General features: G+C 38.4%; 1 protein-coding gene across 1 annotated transcript in view; it reads right to left on the reverse strand.

The window, feature by feature from the left end:
• Positions 1-18,769, reverse strand: part of ANO3 (anoctamin 3) — a 233,326-nt gene extending 214,557 nt beyond the window's left edge. Inside the window, exons 1-2 of the mRNA XM_084520759.1 lie at positions 18,656-18,769; positions 18,445-18,555 (exon numbers count right to left, since the gene is read on the reverse strand). Coding sequence (XP_084376885.1) covers positions 18,445-18,555; positions 18,656-18,683 — 139 coding nt within the window. The 5' untranslated portion in view covers positions 18,684-18,769. The remainder of the gene's footprint in view (positions 1-18,444; positions 18,556-18,655) is intronic.
• Between the last annotated feature and the right edge of the window lie 2,537 nt (positions 18,770-21,306).

Below are 21,306 nucleotides of genomic sequence, written 5' to 3' on the forward strand. Positions count from 1 at the left end.
AATATTCAGTAAAGATTTCGGTTTCAGAAGGTTCTTATCTCTGCCTCTCATTCACCCTGACCCCATTTTTTTTCCTATCACCTCTTCTCCTTTCCTCATTATAATTATGCCCATCGCAAAACTTCCCTTGGTAAAAAGAAAAAAAACACCATTTATATTATTAGACTTCAAATGCTAGTTTTTTCATGAGTTCTTCAATAAAAATCAGTCTGAAAGTACTTCCAGAGGTTCTATGAGATCACATACTTCACTAGACATTTGCTTAATAGAACCCTTTGATCATGTTGTATTACACATCACTATTTTCAGAACTTGGGCATTACAGATGTACTGTGAGACAAACATTTCATTGAAACTACTTAGATAAAAAGAGGAACAGCAAAACATTTTTCTTCAAAACCTATGTTGTGAAATAAATACTGCTTTGCTGAAAACCTGAATTCTTTTTTGCCAAGTACTGTTTATTAGTCTCGGTTATATTTACTACAGTACCTGCAATGCTCTTAGGCACAGATTTCCTGTGCAGAATACTTATTTTTAGGCCTTGAGAGTTTTGCACCAAGATGGCACCAGTGCACTTCAAAACTGAACACGTGGTCTTTACTAAAGAATAGTTTCAGCAAGAATATCAGTATCTACTTTAGAGAGTACGTGGAGTATGAGTAAGAGCTATCATTTTGCAAAGTTATAGTTACATTCCCAGTCCTAAAATGGCTTGGGTTGGAAGGGACCTTGAAGCTCACTTGGTTTCTCATCTTCTGCCATAGGCAGTGACACCACCCATTCTGTCAGGTTGCTCAGGGCCTCATTTAAACTGGTCTTTAAAACCTCCAGGGATGGGGCATCTGGAACCTCCCCAGTTGTCCTAACAGATCTCAAGATTTGAGAACAGGTCCGACCTGAATATGGAGTATAGATCTCATCGAACTTCCTAAGATAAAAATGCTGTTTCATAATTTTGAATAGACACAGCACTTTGTATTACTAATTATCCTGTATCATGGGGTTTTGCAATTATACAATCTAAGGAAAATTATACACTGTTAAAGCTTGCCAGGGAAGGGAGGGGGAAGTACAAGAGAAGTTGGACTTCTCAGTCAGAGGAAGCACTCTGTGTGAACACTTCAAACAGCAAAGGCCTGCAGAAAACGATGCCATCATCCCAGCACATGCTTCTTCTCACGTATCCTCTTCAGCACTGAAGCAAGCTGCAGCACTGACATTACCTTGCCCAACCCTCCCATCATCTTCAATTCAGCTGGGGCAAGACAGCTCTTGGAAATTTCCTCCTTGTCCTGAATTTTCACCTCTTCACAGAAATTTAATTTCAAGGGCCCTCTGGAAATCATCTAGCCTACATACACACGCAAGCCTGTTCACCAAGAACAGCCTGTCCAGGACTATGCCCCAACAGCTGGAGATACAGATTCTCTAAGCTTTCTGGTTAAGTGAGTTTAATTTATTTTTTTTTCCTCCAGTCTTGCCACAGTGATCCAAGCCATAAACAAACAATGCCAGTTATTCACAAATTGAGCCATTAAGCTACACATTTGTAAGGAATTGTACAACTTTTCGGTGTTACTGTCATAACACCATTTGGTACCGACAAACATACCAACTTGAATAGCAAGCACTCTATGCATGGGACTGCCATACTGCAGCAGAACAAAGTTATTTGAGCCATGGGAGTCATTTGTTCCATTACACACTTGAAGCTGAATATAATTACCTCATAAATAACTAAAATGAACCAAGCAGCAATGACAGGCCTAAGAGCAAAATGGGCGTTGTATAAAATGTTGGTTTTGAATATAGAACTTGAAGGAGGTAGCTTCCTTTTAGCACATTAGTCCATCCTGGTGGCATGTCGCACAATTCACTGTGAATATCCTGCCCATGCTCCTTCTTTTAAGAAGAACTTGTTATAAAAAAAACAATCAAACATTTCTGGCTTATGGAAATGCTGCCTTCTTTCAGGTTTCCCTAAGAACAGCTCATTTATGGTTTATTAAATGTAATGTGTTTTGCATGAGACAGTTCCTAATGCTCACGAATGCGTACATTTGCTACAACACTGTAAATCTTCACAAGACCAAGTCTCTACATTTTGCTTTCTTGATTAAAAAGGAAATGTTTTGACCCATGGAATTGATTTCCTCCTCACAATAGTAAAAAAGCAGTAATATAACCACAACATGAAACAAGGCTTCTGCTTTTGTACTAAATTCTTTTTAATCTACTGTAAAACAAGCATCTCTAGAGGAAAACATATGAGTAAGTGCACAAATAATATTTCCGCAAATTCATCTTAGTGTTTTCTCTTCATAACTACTGCTGAACCCACATAACCACCTTCAGGTGCAAGACCTGCATGTTCCTATGCAGCCATGACAGACACTGAAACTGGAAGTTTGTGACAGAAAGCACAAAACAAAGTAATTGGTTTTAGTTGGACGTTTAATTGATTTTTCAAGAACTGTGTGCAACAATCACTATTGTGACTGTCAGATCCAAGTCTAACCCCTTCGTATAGGTGCCCAGAAAGGAACAGGAGCAGTTTTAAAAACCCAGTACAACTACTGGATGTTGAATGCTGTGAGGTCTCAGTGAAGCTGTAGATGACAACACAGATTTCAACTGAATGCCGTTATTTCCTGGTACTAGGGGAAAAATAGAAGACACTTGCTAGCAGCAGTTACAAGATGAAAAAATACAGTTAAAAGCACAAAGAAAAGAGATAAATTAAGTCTTTTTGGAGTAGAAAAAACAAGAAACACTCAAACAGGTGACAGTCTTCAGTTGTGTGAAAATGTTAAGCATACAACAAGCACCAGAAGCAGTAGCAGCTTATCACATCATGCAACTTCGAGTGCAGTCACTTGCAACCCAATACAAGTATCTTACAACTTAGAGTAATTTACGATTTTTATCTGATTAACTGTCATTCAACATGAAAAAGTAAACCAAGTAATAGCAACTTTAACCACATGGAAGTCTCTTTAACAACTCCTTGGCTTCCAGTAGCTTGCAAGAGTCATATTGCTCTGGATTTTTGACACATCACATAGGCTGAGAAAAACAATTTGTGCAACTGATTAACATTGTGACCATCAGATTCAACATTGTGGTCTGAAACTCAGTACTTAGATATTCCAGCCTAAAACATTTTTCCTTTATTTTTCTATTATTAACAAGAAATAAAAAAAACACTTGTTTCTCCCCTAAGCATTTTTCACAAAAAAAAAAAAAAAAAAATGTGGTTGGTTCCTTTTGAATTCATCGGTGTCTTTTATAATTATAACCCATCAACTTCTGTAAGCACTCAGAAGGCCATGTTTAAGAGTTTTCATACAAATCTTGTAAACAAGCATTCATTTATGTATTGCTTTCTTTTGAATACTTGATGAAAGAAACAACCAAGTGTTGTATTTGTGCCTTGAGTTATAATTAAGCTCTAAAGAAACTGGGAGATGTTAGCACAGTCCAAATCTTAAACCACTCCTACTTCATTATTTATCTGATGTTCTCAAAAGCCAATGAACACCTTCCCTCTAAACTTGGATTACTGTAGCAAGCTTTGAATAATAATTTTACTTAAAAGCTTTTTTTGTAAATCTATTTCTAATCATGTGTTGCTTACACTGATCGAAAGGAGCTGATGATTAGCTATAGGGATTTCAAGCTTCTGCCAGCATTTTTAGAGTCAATTTCTACTCTTTCATCCAATTCAGCTATCAGATCACTGACCCGTAGTTAATCATACTTGGAATTTAATATCTTCCTAAGTTCTTTTATTTAGTTCCCTTAGAAGGCATGTTACTTGAGACTGGAAAAACAGTTAAGAAAACTGTGCCTGACGTACTCAGAAGCCATGCAAATCACTTGATCTGACACTACTCAAAGCTGTAGCTCTCAGCACATTTTCAGAGGGGATGTTAGCATACGATTTGTTTAAGAAAAAACAGATTCCAGGCTGTTCCTTGATCTGTAAGGCAAATCTCTTTCCTGAAGCATAATGAATTGCTCTTTACACCTGTTTTGCACAGAGGATTGACATCTTGAGTAAAGAAATTTCAAGTACAAACTGTAGTGACAAACTGGGATTACACTCAGATGTCTGAGGCTTCCTTCTGCATCAGTGCAAGCATCAAGAGAAGATAATCCTGTGACGGCTTTCTTAAAAGAGTATTCAGCATACAACATCTTTCAGTAAATCATGAAAGTGAACACAGGGAGGTGTTCCGGCAGTCAATCTTGAGTTTGGTATTTGAGAGGAACTCTGCACAATATTTGAATTATTTACTACAGTCCCTAGGAATTACAGAGCTGTAGGCTGAGGGGCACAGCCCTATAGACTGTATTGTTTTTGTTAATTAACAACCTGTATTTGCACAACCCTTGTCCCAAGGGAAAATTTCAAAGGTTAAGCTTCCAAGGGCTTGATATGGTCTATGCCACCCAGAAAATACATGGGTAATACAATGAATATTAGAGCATGCTCTGTACATAGAGCCAAGCCCAGGTTTACACCCAACTCCTTAGGGATGCTCAGAGTTCATCCCTCATCCCACCCCAAGCAGGAAATCCCTTGTGCTTTTGGTAGCTAAGCGTAGCTGTGGCTTCACAGCTCTGGGGAACCTTTCTCTGAACATGCTTTATGTGAAGCCCTCAAAAATTTTACTGTTTCATTAAATCTTTCCTATTTTTAAGAAATGTAAATCCTAACAAAAGGAAGAAATAATACAACCATGACACTCAGACTTTTATTACACACACAGAAAAATGTAAGGACAGTTGACAGATTACATCAGTAGCAAGCACATGTCACATCCAAGTGTGGCAGTAAATTCATAGCAGCATCAGAAAACAAAGTGGAAAGCAAGTTACTTTTTCCTTGTTCTGGAGAAGTGTTCACCTTTCACCATTTTCCCCTAGGTAACATGCACAAGAGAAACATCTGTGTGTATGTGGCAGAAAAGTTTACAGAAAAGTTGTAAAAAGGAACATCATGTGGAAAACTGTACACAAATGACTCTTGCATTAAACCTTCTTGTTAAAGCAAACCATTTATTTTTGAAACCTGAAAAAAGAAAGCTAGGAACAAAGTTCCTGAGGGCTTCCCATACACTGGCATTTTAATACTCGTTTTTGTGCTCTAGAGTGCAGTTACTAAGATTAAAGCCTAGCGTGTTGATTTTCACAAGAGTTGTATTTATGCTGTTGTCACTGCTGAGGAACTTTCACTGGAGCTTATGCATTAAAGGAAATATCTAATTAAGTGAATAGCTTCTAATTACAAGCTCATATCATGGCCTGCATATGCAACCCAAAAACCAAGGATAAAATAGTGCTTCAGAAAAAGTAAAAAGCCATCTCACAGCAGAAGCAAAGGAGAAGCAAAGCAACTCTCCAGTAGCAAAAAGGTGAGCAGAGCATCTGGCTGGCTGAGAGCTTGCCTTCTCAGGTGCTTGTTTCACTTGGTCTGTTACCACCACCAGGCTGAACAAGGAAACTGCAAGCAGCATCATCCGCTTGTCCATCTCCTTTTCCACTTCAGGTAGGACCACCAGCTCTGAGCTGCAGAGACCATGAGCTCATTGTGGTAAACCAGCAAGGTGAGCAGCCTGGAAAGCAGTTTCCACGATTAAAACCTGACATGGAGGTGAACAGGAAAAATGAGGGAGGAAAGCATGGGAAAAACAACATTTGGATTGAGCGAAGCTGGGCAGAAGTCAGCTGGGTAGCAGTGACCCAGATTATGCAATTAACATCAAGATTAATTCATAGGCAGAAGTACTCCAAAAAGGTTACAAGACTGTGCTAAAAACACTTTCTCCTCCCTCTCTCCTGCCCTTAACAGCCACTACCATAACATCATCTTAGTCCTTCAATCCATCTGAGAGATGCTGTTGGTTTTCTGATTTTTCATGATGGCTGAATCAATGGGATGTAATTTTATAACAGAAAATTACGTGTTTCAATATCTAACATAACTATTATCATTTATGTAACAATTGACTGACGGGAACATATTTAGTCTGTTTGCAGCTCTGCAGATGCACCACTGAACTCAGCAGAATCACAAGAGGAGGATAAAGCACCTTCCTCCTTAGGAAGAGTAAAGCATAGTAGCCATCTTCTACCAACTGTAGAACAAAGCTTTTTTTTTTTTTTTTTTATTTTAAGGAGACAGCTTTTTAGTTCTAATATTAACATTTGACTCAGTCCTCCCCTGCTCTCTACCTCCCTATGATGCCTCCCCAAATTGAGTAACTTGAATGTAAACTTTCAAAAAGAGCACAGGGCATAAAGGTTAAAGAGGAGAAAGGAAAAAAAAAAAGGAACCGGAGCAACACATCTGCCAGAGATGTACAGCCTATGAGATATCTTCATATAACCAACACTTAAAGAAAGCAACTGTTAAACTCCCTCCCCCCCCCAGCCAGATTAAGGGATAGAAGGTTGAAAGCACAACTGATTTTAAAATGAATCACAACACAACTGCTGTAAAACATAATACAGAGAGCAAAATGGTAATTCAACCAGGATACCAGTGCTCAAGTCAAGTATTTTAAGTGCAGAGTTGTTTGAGAGAAGAAAAATGATCTGAAGCATAGTTGAACACAACTCTCTAGAATGAAACATGCAGTCATTATTACAATGGTAATTTTGCAGCATGGCATCTCCATTATCTAACAAAGCCCCACACAATATGCATACTGAAAGGTAGGTACCTCTCTCAAGAACTATCTGTCAAGAGCTTATTGATTCTATCAACTGACAGAAAGTATTCCTGGGCCCGTAAATAGGATATAGCAGGAGTTAATATTGATTACACTGGTAGTATATTCTACCTGAGCAGAAAATATGAAATTAAACTAACTCCTTCCCTTGCATCATTAAGGAAGAGATGAGTTTTCAACTTGAGTTGTCTTCAGCTTACAGCCTCTTACCAGTTGTCTGTCACCATAACAACAGTACTTTATGCAAGGGTTACTATGCTTTTTTTCCCTGGAACACTTTCTCCCTGCTCCCTGTAGCCCTCATATCTGGGTCAGCTGTAATACATACACCATATGGAAATACCATTTGCCTAATGGACTACTAAAATTTTCAGAGAGGTATTTAACTACCACACATTCAACTGGATATAAGTTCTCTTTACACATGACACTAAAATATTTTAATTGAAAATACTTAATATTTAGCCTCCTCCTCAAAGATACAGCAGACAGTGCTGACAAATCATGGTTACAAGCTGAAGACACCACAGTCTGACTTATCCCAACCCCCCACAGAAGCCCAAGTACCTCTAAGTCAAATAGAGGTTGAACATTGTCCAGCTCAACTGTTACTTGTCATTTTTCACCATTCTTAAATGATGACCAACAAGTGTAGCACAACCCACAACACCCAGCTGTGAACAACCCAAAGCCTGTACATCATTAGAAAAGGGAACCCTTCTCCAATAAAACAACAAAAAACTCCTGGAGAATGAGGCAGTAAATTTGTGGGAGGGAAACTACAGGCTTCTTGTTTAGTATTCACAGCCTGAAATCTACAGTTAAATATTAGAGTCCATCTAACTCAAAGCCTAAGGTCCTGTCTTCTCACATATGCTTAGACAGAAGGCTAATCATCTCTCATCTCTTAGGTTCAGCAGTTCAAGTGCCTGATTTGTGCATTTTTAGATAGAAAAAAAAAAGCCATCTGAACTACCCACCCAGACTGAAAAGACAACAAGACATTGTACTCCTTGCATCAGAGCCAGGCAAAACAAACAGTGAGTAATGAAATGTAACTGCACTGAGTTAGAAGAACAGCAGCTATGGACGCAATACCAGTGAATTCATTTTGGGTGACTAAAGGCCTAGAATCTCACTTAAACCCAGAAAAAACACAAGTATTTCTGACATCCCTCAGCCTCCTCATGATGACTGTAACTCATCACAAGCTGAGGCTAAGTAGTCACATAAGCTTTCTGTCTTTCTATATTCAACTGGCAAGTACGCCAATAAAGTGACATTTCAGGAATAGATGGATAAGCCATCTGTCAGTAAGAACTAGATTACACGGTAGCACCTGGAAAAGGACATGAACTATGTAACATCATTCAAGAAGAGCCTGCTGAATACAAGAATGATGGTCTTGGACAGTTTGCTTTCTGACAAAGCAATTACTCCTGCTTTTCTTTTGCACCTATGAGATATTGAGGTATGAAAACTGCACAGCTACAAACTTTTACTAGGGAAACACATTCTGAAAGCTCCAGACTTCTGGCAGAAAAAATCTTTAATCACTTAAACTATGAAATTTTCACCCAGTTTGTTACGTTTACTGTAAGCATCCATACTCCCCCACTTCGGCGTGGATTTACACTCTGAACACTGTTCTATTAGCAATTGTTGTACATCACAGTGTCGTGGTTTAACCTGGCCGGCAGCTAAACACCACGCAGCCATTCGCTCCCCCTCCCCCTCCCTCTCTGGGACAGGGGAGAGAAATGGAAAGTGAAGCCCGTGAGTTGAGATAAAGACAGTTTAATAAGACAGGAAAATAATAATAAGAAAATAATAATAACAATAATAATAATAATGATACAATGGTGATAATAGTACTACTACTACTAATATGTACAAACAAGTGATGCACAATGCAATTGCTCACCACCCGCTGACCGATGCCCAGCCTAACCCCGAGCAGTCTGGCCCCCTCCCCCGGCTAGCCACCCCTATATATTGTTTAGCATGACCCCAGATGGTATGGAATACCCCTTTGGCTAGTTTGGGTCACCTGTCCTGGGTCTGTTCCCTCCCAGCTCTTACTGCACCCCCAGTCTGCCTGTTGGCAGGACAGAGCGAAAGGCTGAGATGTCCTTGGCTTGGTATAAGCACTGCTCTGCAACAATTAAAACATCGGGGTGTTATCAGCACTCTTCTCATCCCGAGCCAAAACACAGCATTCCACCAGCTACTAGGAAGAAAATTCTGTTCTAACTGAAACCAGGACACACAGGCATAATCTCAGTGCATAAAGTTCAGAAAAAGTATCCTGTACATATGAATTTTATTTTAAAATATTTGACAATACAATGACAGGCAAGGTAGTACCCCACTAGACACATGTACAGAATACTGCCCTGGGACTTTAAAAAACTAGACCAATAAATTGACCAACTCCATTGACAGCTCAGTCACCTGATAACTCTGCAGAGAAAGCCCTGTATCTTCATCCCAATATGTAACAACAGGGTTACTACTGCTCATGCTGATTCAGTGACAACTAACAAGACATTTACATTTCACTGCATTTCACATGCAGAGCACAAGCAGTCTCTGAAGTGATTCTAAAGGAAAGGTTTTTTTAATGACAAGTTAATTGGCTAAGTTCATCATCATTGTCAGGTGGAACTTTCTTCACAGTCCCACTTACAATAATGCAGAAAACCCAGATGAATAGGCTAGCTTTACTTTCAAGATGAAAACCAAGCAAAGAGATTTGTACAGACAGTTGAATCAGAGTAGATTCCCACATGAGGTAGTACAAATGTTCCTGGCTTGCATGTACAGCTGAAGGCCCTCTAAAGATCTTTCAAAATTAAGAGCTAACTAGAAGCTGAATTGCCATCTCAATACATCCATTCATTTTGCTCAGACTAGAAGACTAAGTATAAAGCATGCATTGTAAAAAAGAGCACCCCTTGCTTATACCACTCATTGTTGCATTTCTAACTCACCAGTTATTCCCATCTCCCATCCGGTATTTGAAGAGCTCGTATCATCTGTACCGTTTCACCAATAACAATGGCAAGCACTCCCGGAACAATGTCTTACACCATTTGTACTGTATGTGCCCCTTCCATCACATTTATTTACTGTGCATCAATTTACTGTACACTGGTTACCTCCCACTGAAGTCTCTTGACTCGTGCTCTCCAGGAGGATTTACTTTATTCACAGTACTATCCCCCACGATTATCCTTGCCTCATGCTGGCTTGACATTCAGACATTCAGCAATTGCTCTTAATGAGAGGAAATTGCAGTTCATTAAATAAGTTCATTTTAACCTAGACGCACATTTGTCTCATCAACTTGCATCTCGATAAAACTTATGCTTACGTGTGTGTATGAGAGCCACTACACCAATATAGGAAGTTTTTTTTTTTTTTTTTGCTTTCCCATAATAAATGCAAATTCCACCATATGGTGTGCACTGCTTAGCAAGTGTATCCCTAAATTTATCCCTGACTATTAAAGGATGCAACTATAGAACTATGTCTTTATACAGAAATAAGGGTGACTTGCTAAACTGCTTGCCACAGGAAAATGACAGCAGAGAAAAATCATGCCAGAAAAAGGCTGATCTTTCTTGTTTCTTAGGATTTCAGTAGCTGGCCAGAAATTGTAATACCAAGTATAAATCAACAGGCTTATAAAACTAAGAACCAAGCCATTTACTGTTCAACATACTGTTCAAGTTTTTTTTTTTTTTCCTTGTTGGTCAGTGTTTCTCAAAAACCTTTTACAAAGTCTGCAGTTTCAGCTAAAGCATTTGAAGAATGGTTTAACTGCAAAACCCAGTGAGTCAATGTTTTGTTACAAAAAAGAATATTTAGTAACCCTTTTAGTTTTCCCCAAGTTCCATTTAACAATCTTTGCAATTTATCACTAAATACGTTTGAACCAGTTTTATTTACTTACGGAGTGGTCACACACGAGTTTAAACTGCATGATAGATAAATCCATCCAGAGACTCATGCAGCACTCAGTTCTTGGCTAACAGTTAAAGGACATTTGCTAGTATTTTATATATAGACATTTCTGAACTCACCTCATAAGGTTCGTCCATAGCATTACCTGACTCAATACATTAAACAAAGTAATTCTCCTACAATAAGATACTATTAGCAACCTTGGTCTGTTGAAAGCTTAGCATTCACTAAATAACCTAAAGTTATAAACACTTTCATAAGCGAGCCAACTCTAATCAAACCCAAGCAATGTACCAAGTTACATGAAGTTTTGTCATTAAGGGTTTTGATCACCCCCCAAAAAAAGATGCTTGTATAGATTCTTGTTCTCCATTATAAGCTCCAACAACAAGCTCCAACCATCTCCCCTACAAAATATTTAGTCATTTGCAACCCACAGGGCAGGAATTCAGAAGCAGCAAGCAATCATCTATTCATGGAAGCTTAAATCCAGCCACCAAGGAACATACTACAGGCTACAGAAAGAACTTCAGTGATAGTACACAAGCCAAGTATCACTGCCTGGACAAGGAGCAGCAGTTCCTCTGCACTGCACTCGGAGTCCTTTGAGAGTGGACATTTCGCGATGCTCTCACACACTGCAGAACAGCCTATTTCTTTAGCTGACTTACATATACACTTCTCATAGCACTAAAGATACTGGCATTAGGTACTGTTCTACTCATTTTGTGACACCATACTCCATCTTCCAAGCAAGCAACTGCTTTTGCTACCAGATTCATTTTCATCATATTTCAGTGTATATTGATATTTGTCATTATTCCATATTCCACTTTGTCATCGAAGATACTTCAGGACATTATTTAGCAATTTACAGCACAGCTGGATAGTAAGCACATACCACATGACACTAAAGCATTCACATGTCTAACAGCTGGAAGAAGAAAGGCTTGAGGTGTCAATTTACTTCAGTACCTGTCAGAAAGGCTGTTGACAATGGAAGACTGCTCTTAAAGCTGGTAGAGTTTTTCACCTGCAGTAATTGTGAAAAAATGCAAACAAGCACTTAACTGGTATCTACAGAAGTATTTGAGAGACCATCTTAGGATGTTGAAGTTGCCATGAATTAAGGCTGATATCATTCAAACTAAGAACACTTCCCCCACCTCCCCTCCAAGTGCCACAGGCACTTGATCTTCTTCCACTCCCCTATTGGTAGAGCCGTACAAGACAATTGAGAGCATAGTTACAGACAGCTCTGGTCCTTCACCTTGATAGCATTCACTGACCTGTAGAGCAGTATTTTACATTTGATTCTTTGCAAATATGACACAGAGGAAAGGAATTCTCTTCCTCCTTTGACAATTGCTTTATTTTGATTAAATCCTTATAAAGATGGACCCTTCATCTGGGGGTAGATTAGCGATTCACCATTTGTAATAGACCAAGGCAAGTCTGTGCGTACGGGCATGACTCATTGTTTTACCAGTTAAGATCATCACTAAGTGGACAAATGCAATATGGTGTTGGCATTAAAAGAAGTGTTTGTTAGACTTTGCCAAATAAAGCAGGCACAATAAGTAAAAATTTGAATCCCTGCCAAGGAAGTGGAAGTGAATTCCTTCAGGTGAGCAAAGTTTACGCTGCCACTTGAAAACTACTGCCTGAATATTAACATTTTCTTGAAACACAGTGAATTGCTATCTTGTCAATCTTACAGAAAAGTCTATTTTTTTCCTAACTATTTTTAAACTACTGAAGCTTTTTTAAACTTGGGAGTTATGTGCAGAAGTAGAATATTTAGTGGAGTTTCCCAAATAGAACTTCCATTTATAGAACTAATATTCCAAGCACCAAGTTGCATTTCAATCATACAATATCCTACATCTCAAAAGTATGCTAATAAGAATATATTCATCAATGTATGATTTTTGTAGCAATTTTTTCAGAATATAGAGAGTAAGAAATCAATCAAGACTATCAGGTGTTTAGATCGATTTGGTATATTTTCTAGGAATGCACTATGCAATTTCTCCTATTTTGTAGGTCAACAGCCTTGGTATATCTTATGTTAACTCCTACAAATAGAAACTAGTGTGGCAGAGACATGAGGATGACAAAGGATCTCTTCTAAAAAGAATTAAAAGAGTCATGGTCATTACAAATGATTGAAGGAAGCACAGAAAAAAAGCATCTAGTTCTGCAATTATAGTATTCTGCAATACTAGGTCCTAATAAGCTGTATGATCTCATGATCTATAAAGAAAATCAAGCAGCTTTCTCCCATTTGGCTCTTACACATACATCCCTGTTAATTCTCAGTCTGCATGGGCTGTTGACATTTTCCTTCTAACCTGGTCAACAACTACAGCTTGGAACCACAGGTAAGAAATATATAGGGAATACACGGATTTATCTCTCAATATCCTTAAACGCCTGGAATCTTCAAGTGGCCAAAATCAGTTCAGGTTACACTATACTCGATTTCCAATATCTAATTTGAATAGCTAAAGGTGCATCTACACTCCATTATTGCTTGTTTTGGGCAAGCCCTCATCTTACAAGGGTAAAACACGCTGCAGAAAAACAACACAATATAAACACAAATACTGATGCAATAAAGTAACATCTAAATAAACACAATACCAAGCTAAAAATTTAATGTTTTCCAGAACTATACGTCTTAGCTATGACCTGAAAAAATACTGTGAAAAAATACGAAGCTCTATAATAGAGATCCAAGACATTTCCAATTAAGGTGGCAATCGATATGTAAAACTGCTTTTTCCCCCCCTCCCTAAGAAACAGTCAAGGATATGGTTTTAATCCATATCCTGAACACAAGCAAAATACTGGTTCCTCACCAAGAACTTCACTGACCTCACCTTCTTTCCCTAAGTTAACAAGGTGTCACCCTGATGCCCTTTAACAGAAGTTGTCTTAGCCTGTATTTTAGGAGGCTTACCACACTTAAAACACTGTTCTTATTTGTAACTTGCACTTCTTCAGTACCATTAAGGTTTAATTATCAGCTTTGTACACCTAAGATATGCATGCTAATAAGGAAGTTGATAAGCAGGTCCAAAACAATTAAATTCAAGTAGCAATTAATCTTCTGAGCCATTGTCTTGCTTGAGAACAATCAGTATTTTCTATCATCCAATACTTTAAAAACCCAACATTGCTTCTCATTTCCCACTAGTATATACCAAATTTGCTCCTCAAAAAACACTAAAAGCACAAACTTCCATTCACATCAATTTCAAGACTAACAAATTACTTTGATTTTTCCCTACGCATGATATTTATCAGATAGTACTGTTATCAGTTACAGTACCACTACTCTGTAGAATTTATAACCTCATTTTCATTTGAGAGTTTTACTCTGCAACTTACTCTGTTGTAAGCAGAGGAACTGTTTCTACCCTTTCAACCCCAAGGCATTGCAATGAACTGAACTCTGACAATGTCTGCAAAATATTTCATCTATTTAACTTCTCACACCAATGAACAGAATTCCTTTTCTCTTCATTTACTACCAATATTTTATAAAAGATATTAGGATACTTGTTATGCAAGATTTGAGTCTGAGGAAATATACTACTGCCATGCTGGTTTTGAAGTACTTCCTCCTTTTAAAATATGGACCTTCTTCCAGTTAAGTTATTCCTTGGAGCTCAAGGAACACATAAAAGGAAGCACTCACCATTTCCAATATACACTTGGCTTTTAGATTATTCTGCAGATACCATTTCTATCTGATCTCAGTATGAAATGTGTAGCGACTTTTTCCACTTTAAAATTACCCCCCCCCCCCCCTTTTTCTTTAAGGCAGTTTTGAACACTTGTTAGGAGTTGTAAATTTTGTCCATTTTGTGTTGCCAGTGAATTCAGCAAGCTGAAGTCCCTCATCCAGTTAATTCACTGACAGTAATAAAATAAAGAAGTGAAGTGTATCTAGGACAGACCCCTGCAGAAAGAGCTCATAACACCATTCCTGGTGTAAAGTGACCCACTTCATAAATACTCTGTGGGCAGTGAAGCCAGCTGTTCAGACACACTGCAACACTTGCATTAATATCACACACCCTCCTCCACCCCTTGTTGAGGCTTAGCCCAGAAGAGTCACCACAGAAACAGTTTCTCCAGAAGGTGAAGTGCATGCTTAAATATTTATAGCAAGAGGCAGAGGAGAACAGTGAGCTTTTAAGGACCTGAAGCAGCCACAAACCCCTCTAATTAGTTTTCCGAAACAGGGCCCTATCTCTGCTTCTAGAAGACATTACACATTTCTTCAGTGAATGAAGCAAGTGTCTTTCAAGTCATCACAGCCTGTATGCTTAGCTTTTTACATGCTATGTTGTCATCCCTGTTTTACTGGTTTGCAATACTGTAATGTGATTAAAGCATTTGTCAGATCATCTACTAAACACTCTACAAATCAGTGTTAGAAATTGAAGAAAATGAAATCTTGCATGAGGCTCTGTACTAAAATTGCTTCTGCACAGAACTACCTGAGACAGCTTTTTCAAGCTTGTCCAGATTTCAAAGAAACGCAAGCCACAACACAGTCAGCTTGTTTCTAGAGTACTTGATCTGCTATGAAGAAATGCAAAACAATATTCATGCAAATTGTCATCTAGCAGCTACCTGCAGAAAGTGATTTCAACTTCACACATAACAGAAGAGTCGCTCCTGTTATTTTATACAAACAGGGACACTTTGAAAATCTTAGTTCAAAAACCAAGTAACAAATCACTGCCAAATTCCTCCACCTTCTTTGCAATTTCTACAGGAACTACACCACTGGACCAAGTCCATTCCCCTTTAGGGGAATTATTCCAAGTTAATATTCACAGTTATGATTTATCTCAAATCTATTATGAAAGTAGAGTAAAAGTGTATTATATCCCTAGTCTTGAGCATTCAATATTTATGTGCTTAAGATAATGAAATGGGTTTGATTGACATGGTAAATGCATATGGAAAATCTATGCTGAGGCAGGCAGCTTTCACACATCAGCTTGGTCACCACAGCATCAGTGTAAATCTCCCTTTCCGGAATAAATGTGGAAATGGAGAAGTGATTCACTATAACTACACTTTTTCCCCTCAGGTGGGACAGCACGGTTTTCTCCTCTGGCAATCTTCTTCACTGTCCTCCGCATCTCTATTGGTTACTACTGAATGGGAAACAAAGTCTTGGAAAATCATCCTGCGAAAGACATTGCGAAAAAGCATCAAACTCGCATGGATAGACAGTAAAATGGCTCCTCAAGTAAAATACTGGTTCAGTATTAACTTCTTCCAGAAGCTGAATAACCAAATAAATTTCTTAAGCAGCTTTCATCAAAACAGATCAGTCAACATCCATTTCTGACACCTCTCAGACTTCATTCTTTGAGTGTTTGTAACCTCAAGGGCTTCCCACATCTACAATGAATACCACAGCTGCAAGACTATTCAGCATAATAAGGTTTCTTCTAAACATTTACAATAAGAACACTTTTATATACTGTTCTCCCCCCATCCCTAATCTTTTATTGAGGAAATGACAGCATCTCCCTAAAGATTCTCTCCTCAGACTGATCATTAAGTTTAAGTATTCATAGATAGTCCGTTCTTGTTTAAAGACCTGTCACAACACCAACGTACTTTCAGACAACAAAAACAAGCTTCTCCGTTGCTGTCCTTTCATGAAGCCAAGTTGAAAAAAAGAAAGGCACATACTAGTACATAGTTGCTCAGTTGTTTTATGCAAATTATTTCTTAAAAACATTTTTTACTAAGCAGCAGAAAAGAATGAACTACTACATTGTGCAATATCAAGACATTTCCTTTAAATCATGTCAGCTCATATACTGAGTCGTGATTATAACTAACGAGAAAGTTTTCAAGTTATTTTTCTCATCTCTAAGGGTACTTACCATGGATGAATGTAAAAAGCAACGTAATGTCTTGCAGCAGGTAGACTGTGTGAAAAGGCATTAAAGCAGCTTTCTCTCAAGTGTTTATTTAATCACAAGCTACCTACAAAGAAGAGCAATAGATCTTTTCCTGAAGTGGTTTTTCAACAGTAGATGGACCTTTCAAATTCTATGGGACAGAAAGCAAGGTTCTCCAAGAGAAATAGACTTAATGCAGTTCACCCCTCACCTCGTTTAGCACAATGGGGTAGAACAAGAAACATGGAGAAAACACAAGACTCTGTGGTCAACTTTACAGAGTTTTTGGATAAGTGTGTCATTTATCCATACAGTGGTATTTAAATATCCAGTAGTTTTAGATTTAACTGACCCCTAGAGGCTGGCAAACCCATGAAATGTGATCTGCTCTTACAGCTGCTTGTGTACTGGACATTTGGTAAGCCACCTAATAAGCTTAACCATAGTAACCTGCTTATGTAGAGCCATGATTATCACAAGAGGGTTGATTAAGAGAAATAGTTTCCTGGTAGCAGAAGCAAATTTTATTTGTAAATAAGCAAATGAGGTAAATTGAAACATTTAATGTCTTTAATTGAAAGACATGTAAATAGTAGCTCTTCAGTTGAAACTTGCTAATTTAACTACTCATTGTACCTTACCAGGCTGGAAAGTTTGGTATACAAAACACCAAATTCACATACAATTTTTGTATTAGAAATAGCAGTCAGATTGAATTTTCAAGGCAAGTAAATCCAACATTAAGTCATAGATTCTTCTATCAAGATAGAAATGACTGAAAGAACAAGTTGCAAAGTTAACCATATTCTTTCTTTCAAACTGATTAGTCATTAAATAATGCCAAAACAGCCGGATATCCAGAATATCCATGTTACACAGAACACTCATTTTCTACTTCAAAGCACTGCAGTTGTCAATGCTAATTTTCCACTACAAACCAAAATCCAATTTCCAGCAGTGACTACTCCTTAAGTGACAGATATCAGGTAAAGTTCTCTGCAATTCATTATGACAAAAACTAACAGGATTTCCCCCAAACACTTCAGAACATATATACTTCTTTACATCGTAATTGCAAAACAGACATGCATTTTATGAGCTCATTGGATAAGACAGGAGGATATGTTCCGCATCTCAGTCCCGCATCAAAAATAAAGGAATATAAACTGCTTCCACTTTGAGCAGTAATCTCAAATTTGCAGATGCAACACAAATGATTAGCCCAGAGGCCTTCCAAAACTCAAGGGCATTTGTTCTACTACACAATTCCAGAAAAAGCGTAATCTCACATCAGAAATATAATCAAAATTAGACTTTACTGCCGAGTACTGAATTGAGGAAAACAGCTTCAGTAACATTCCCCTTAAAAATCTGTTTTCATTTTAGAATTAAATATGAAAAATATAGCATAACAACTGACATAACCAATGACCACATTTCTCTAGGCACCAAGTAGCTTCCTGTCATTTCCCCACTTAAAGAAGGAACAAAAAAACCTTCTTATAGGTGTTTGGAATGATTTTTGTTGTTCCACTTGTATTACAGACTGAGATTATTTAGGCTGGAAATGATCTTTTGATGTCACTTTTGGTGTGACCTCCAGTGTTCATTCAAGCAGTTGTTTGGCTAAAATTTGAACCTAAGAGGGAGCTACTCAGATTGTATTTGCAGCCTGCTCCATCATCCAGTCACCCTTGTAGTTAACAGAAGCTGATATTCAATAGCAGTTTCCCATTTTCAAACATGCTTTCCTTGTCTCATCCCATTACATTAAGGTCACTCCTTACCTTTCTCTTTCTCTGGCTGAAGCTCAGCTCTTTCAGACTCTTGTAACTTGCTCCAGCCCCCTGAATATCTTGGTGGCCCTCCGCTGGACTTGCTCCAATATACCAGTTCCCCTGTGGGGAGAACAGAACTCAGCACAGGACTCCGGATGCTGTTCCAGAAACACTGAAGGGAGATGAACAAATACTGCCTTGCCATTCTACCCATGTTTACCTTGGAGCTTAACCAACTCCCTACTCATCCTTTAAGTCCACTAGCCAGCCTCTATCTCACCACTCTGGCTATTAAGATCCTCTAAGAGACCTTGTCAAAAGCATTAGAGAAAGCTGGGGCATGCAACATCCACAGCTCTTCCAGCTTTACATCAGACAGGGCAGGTGAAATTTATCATCAGTAAATTGAAAGGCAATTGTCAGTTTGTTCTTTTCCCAGTTACAGTCCTGACACTCAGATTGAACTTGCTTCCAGCAGCATTTGATCCATAACCTTTCCACCTAGAGATACATGAAGCCCCAGGAAATGGAAGACACTTACCTGAGTCTTTTCTATATAACAGGCTAGTGTTAAACCCATTTGACATTTCAAGAAAAGTATGGCACTCTTAGCTTTGATACCCCTTGACAAGACAAGGTGCATAATCACTGAATGAACTGGTGGAAAACATTCATACATGGCCTAATACATCTAAGGAGTTCCTTTCCTGAACACAATTTAGGATGAGAAGGAGTATTGGTGACCAAGTTCAATTGTAAAAAGACATCTTCCTTCACTATACATCAAATAAATACAGGAGGAGTAGAAGACTATATATACTTTCCAACTAGATAAAGATGTTTTGTTTTAGTAATTTCAACTTTGAGTACTTCAACCAAGCTTTATGTGTCAAGGTACAACCCACCACAGTTCCTTGGACCATTTCATTTTACATTGCTGCTGATTCTGTCCTACTACAGAAATGAAAAAGCAGGTATGATTTGAGTTCACTCTGTTGTAAAGCACTAAATAAAACCTCCTGGGGCAAACTGAATAGATTACTCCATCTATAAGAACATTCAAAACTCAGGTGGAAAAAAACCTGTGTAAAAGCAACATAGCAAGTAACCTGTGTAATAACGGGATATTAAACAAAAAGGCAATAATTTCCATGCATTAAAGAACACTTGGAGCAGAACTGGTCATGTATTCTCACAAGAACTATTACACAACAGGAAAAAACACTTTTTTCATTGTCACCGCAGAGAAATGTGTCAAACCACTTTTTTCCTTAGGCCTATTAGAATGATTTAGTCAAACTTCAAAAACAAGTTTTGTACATTTTCACAGTATTAACCTGTCTTCTAGAAGCTGAAAGATCAGCCCCTGCACACACCCCTATGATACAGGCTCTTCCACTTGCTATTCTGAGACAAATTCCTATCTTCCCAAGAAGAGCCCTTCATTGTAAAATTATCATAAAGCAAGCCTAAGCCTACAGAAGAATAAAGAGCATTGGATTCTTTAACCATTACCCCAGCATCATGTGAGGCACCTGAACACTCAATTGATTTGATAGCTTATGGCTAATTGAAATATTGTTTGGTTTTCAACCCAAAATTATGAAGTAACTTTTTTTTTTTTTTTTTAATTTTCCATCAAAAGTATTGGTGGGAGGCCACCTGAGACACAGCTTCACACTTCAGTTCTAATACCAATGCTACTTGCACTGATCTGACTACATAATTATTCTCACTTACTCCCCAATTAACCTGTCCACATTAGCTTCTGATTTACACATCTCATACAAAGAACAGGAATTGACAACTACCAGAATAAAAACACGGTTTCAAGGCATCTCCTCATTCATATTTCCATTCAGGATTCATATCTGAAATCATTCTTCCAATGTGCAGCCTCAGACAAATATTTATTTTCTAAGACTTCGGTAGTAATAATCAATCGTACTTAACATAAAATGCAGTACTGATTAGAGAGTTCTGAGCACCCAGCAACTTCACTTTTGGCCAGTACAACACACATTAAATTCAGGAGGCATAACCATGCAGGCACAAAGACACAAGGTGGTCTGTGGCAGCATCAGTCACAGACTGGACTTCTGGAGAAGGACATGGCAGCTGTCTTCTGCAGCTCTGACAAACAAGCAAACAGAGATCCTCCTGAGAGCCTGTAAGCCTTTTTTTTTTTTTGTTTGTTTGTTTGTTTTAACTGCAAAGTGAGGAGTTGACTAAGTTCTGCAAAGGTTACCTGTATGGGGCTTTCATCTACCATTTGAGCTCTGAAGAAGCCGAACAGTTTCCATGGAAACTAGCAACATAAGCAATTTGGCTACAACAGAAAGAGAAAGGAACTATTGGGATAAATTCAGGATTGTAAAAAGTGCTGACAAAGGAGGGGTCTTAATATAGCACTAAGTCACAATAATCTCCCTCTGACAAGTCATTTCACAACTCTCAAGTAAGCACTTGTACAGACTCCAATGCCCCCCACCCAGTTTAAGAAGTGGAAGTCCCAGACCTCACAACGCAAACCCAACTAGTCAGCAGAACATGTCACACAAGAGCAGGCTAGTGGCTTTCCAAGCTTCCCACAGTCTAAAGGCTAATTTTCAACAGAACCAAACAGTTCACTTAAGAGCTGAAAAAGCATGAAAAACCCTTCAGAAACATCAGGCTGACAGCTCTGATAACCCTGGGTTACAAGCCCCAGCTGGTTCAGAATTTCTCACATAAAAGCAAGTTCAACTTCACCTTGCCAGAGATTTCTTCAAAGAAAACTTCCCTTTTGGTGGAGAGTAGTAACAAGCTGACAGGAAAATCTTCTACAGGTCCCCAAAAGCAGGCAAGCATGGGCTGACACCCTGCAAGATG

Source organism: Aythya ferina, assembly GCF_964211825.1.
Source record: "Aythya ferina genome assembly, chromosome: 5".
Taxonomy (NCBI): domain Eukaryota; kingdom Metazoa; phylum Chordata; class Aves; order Anseriformes; family Anatidae; genus Aythya; species Aythya ferina.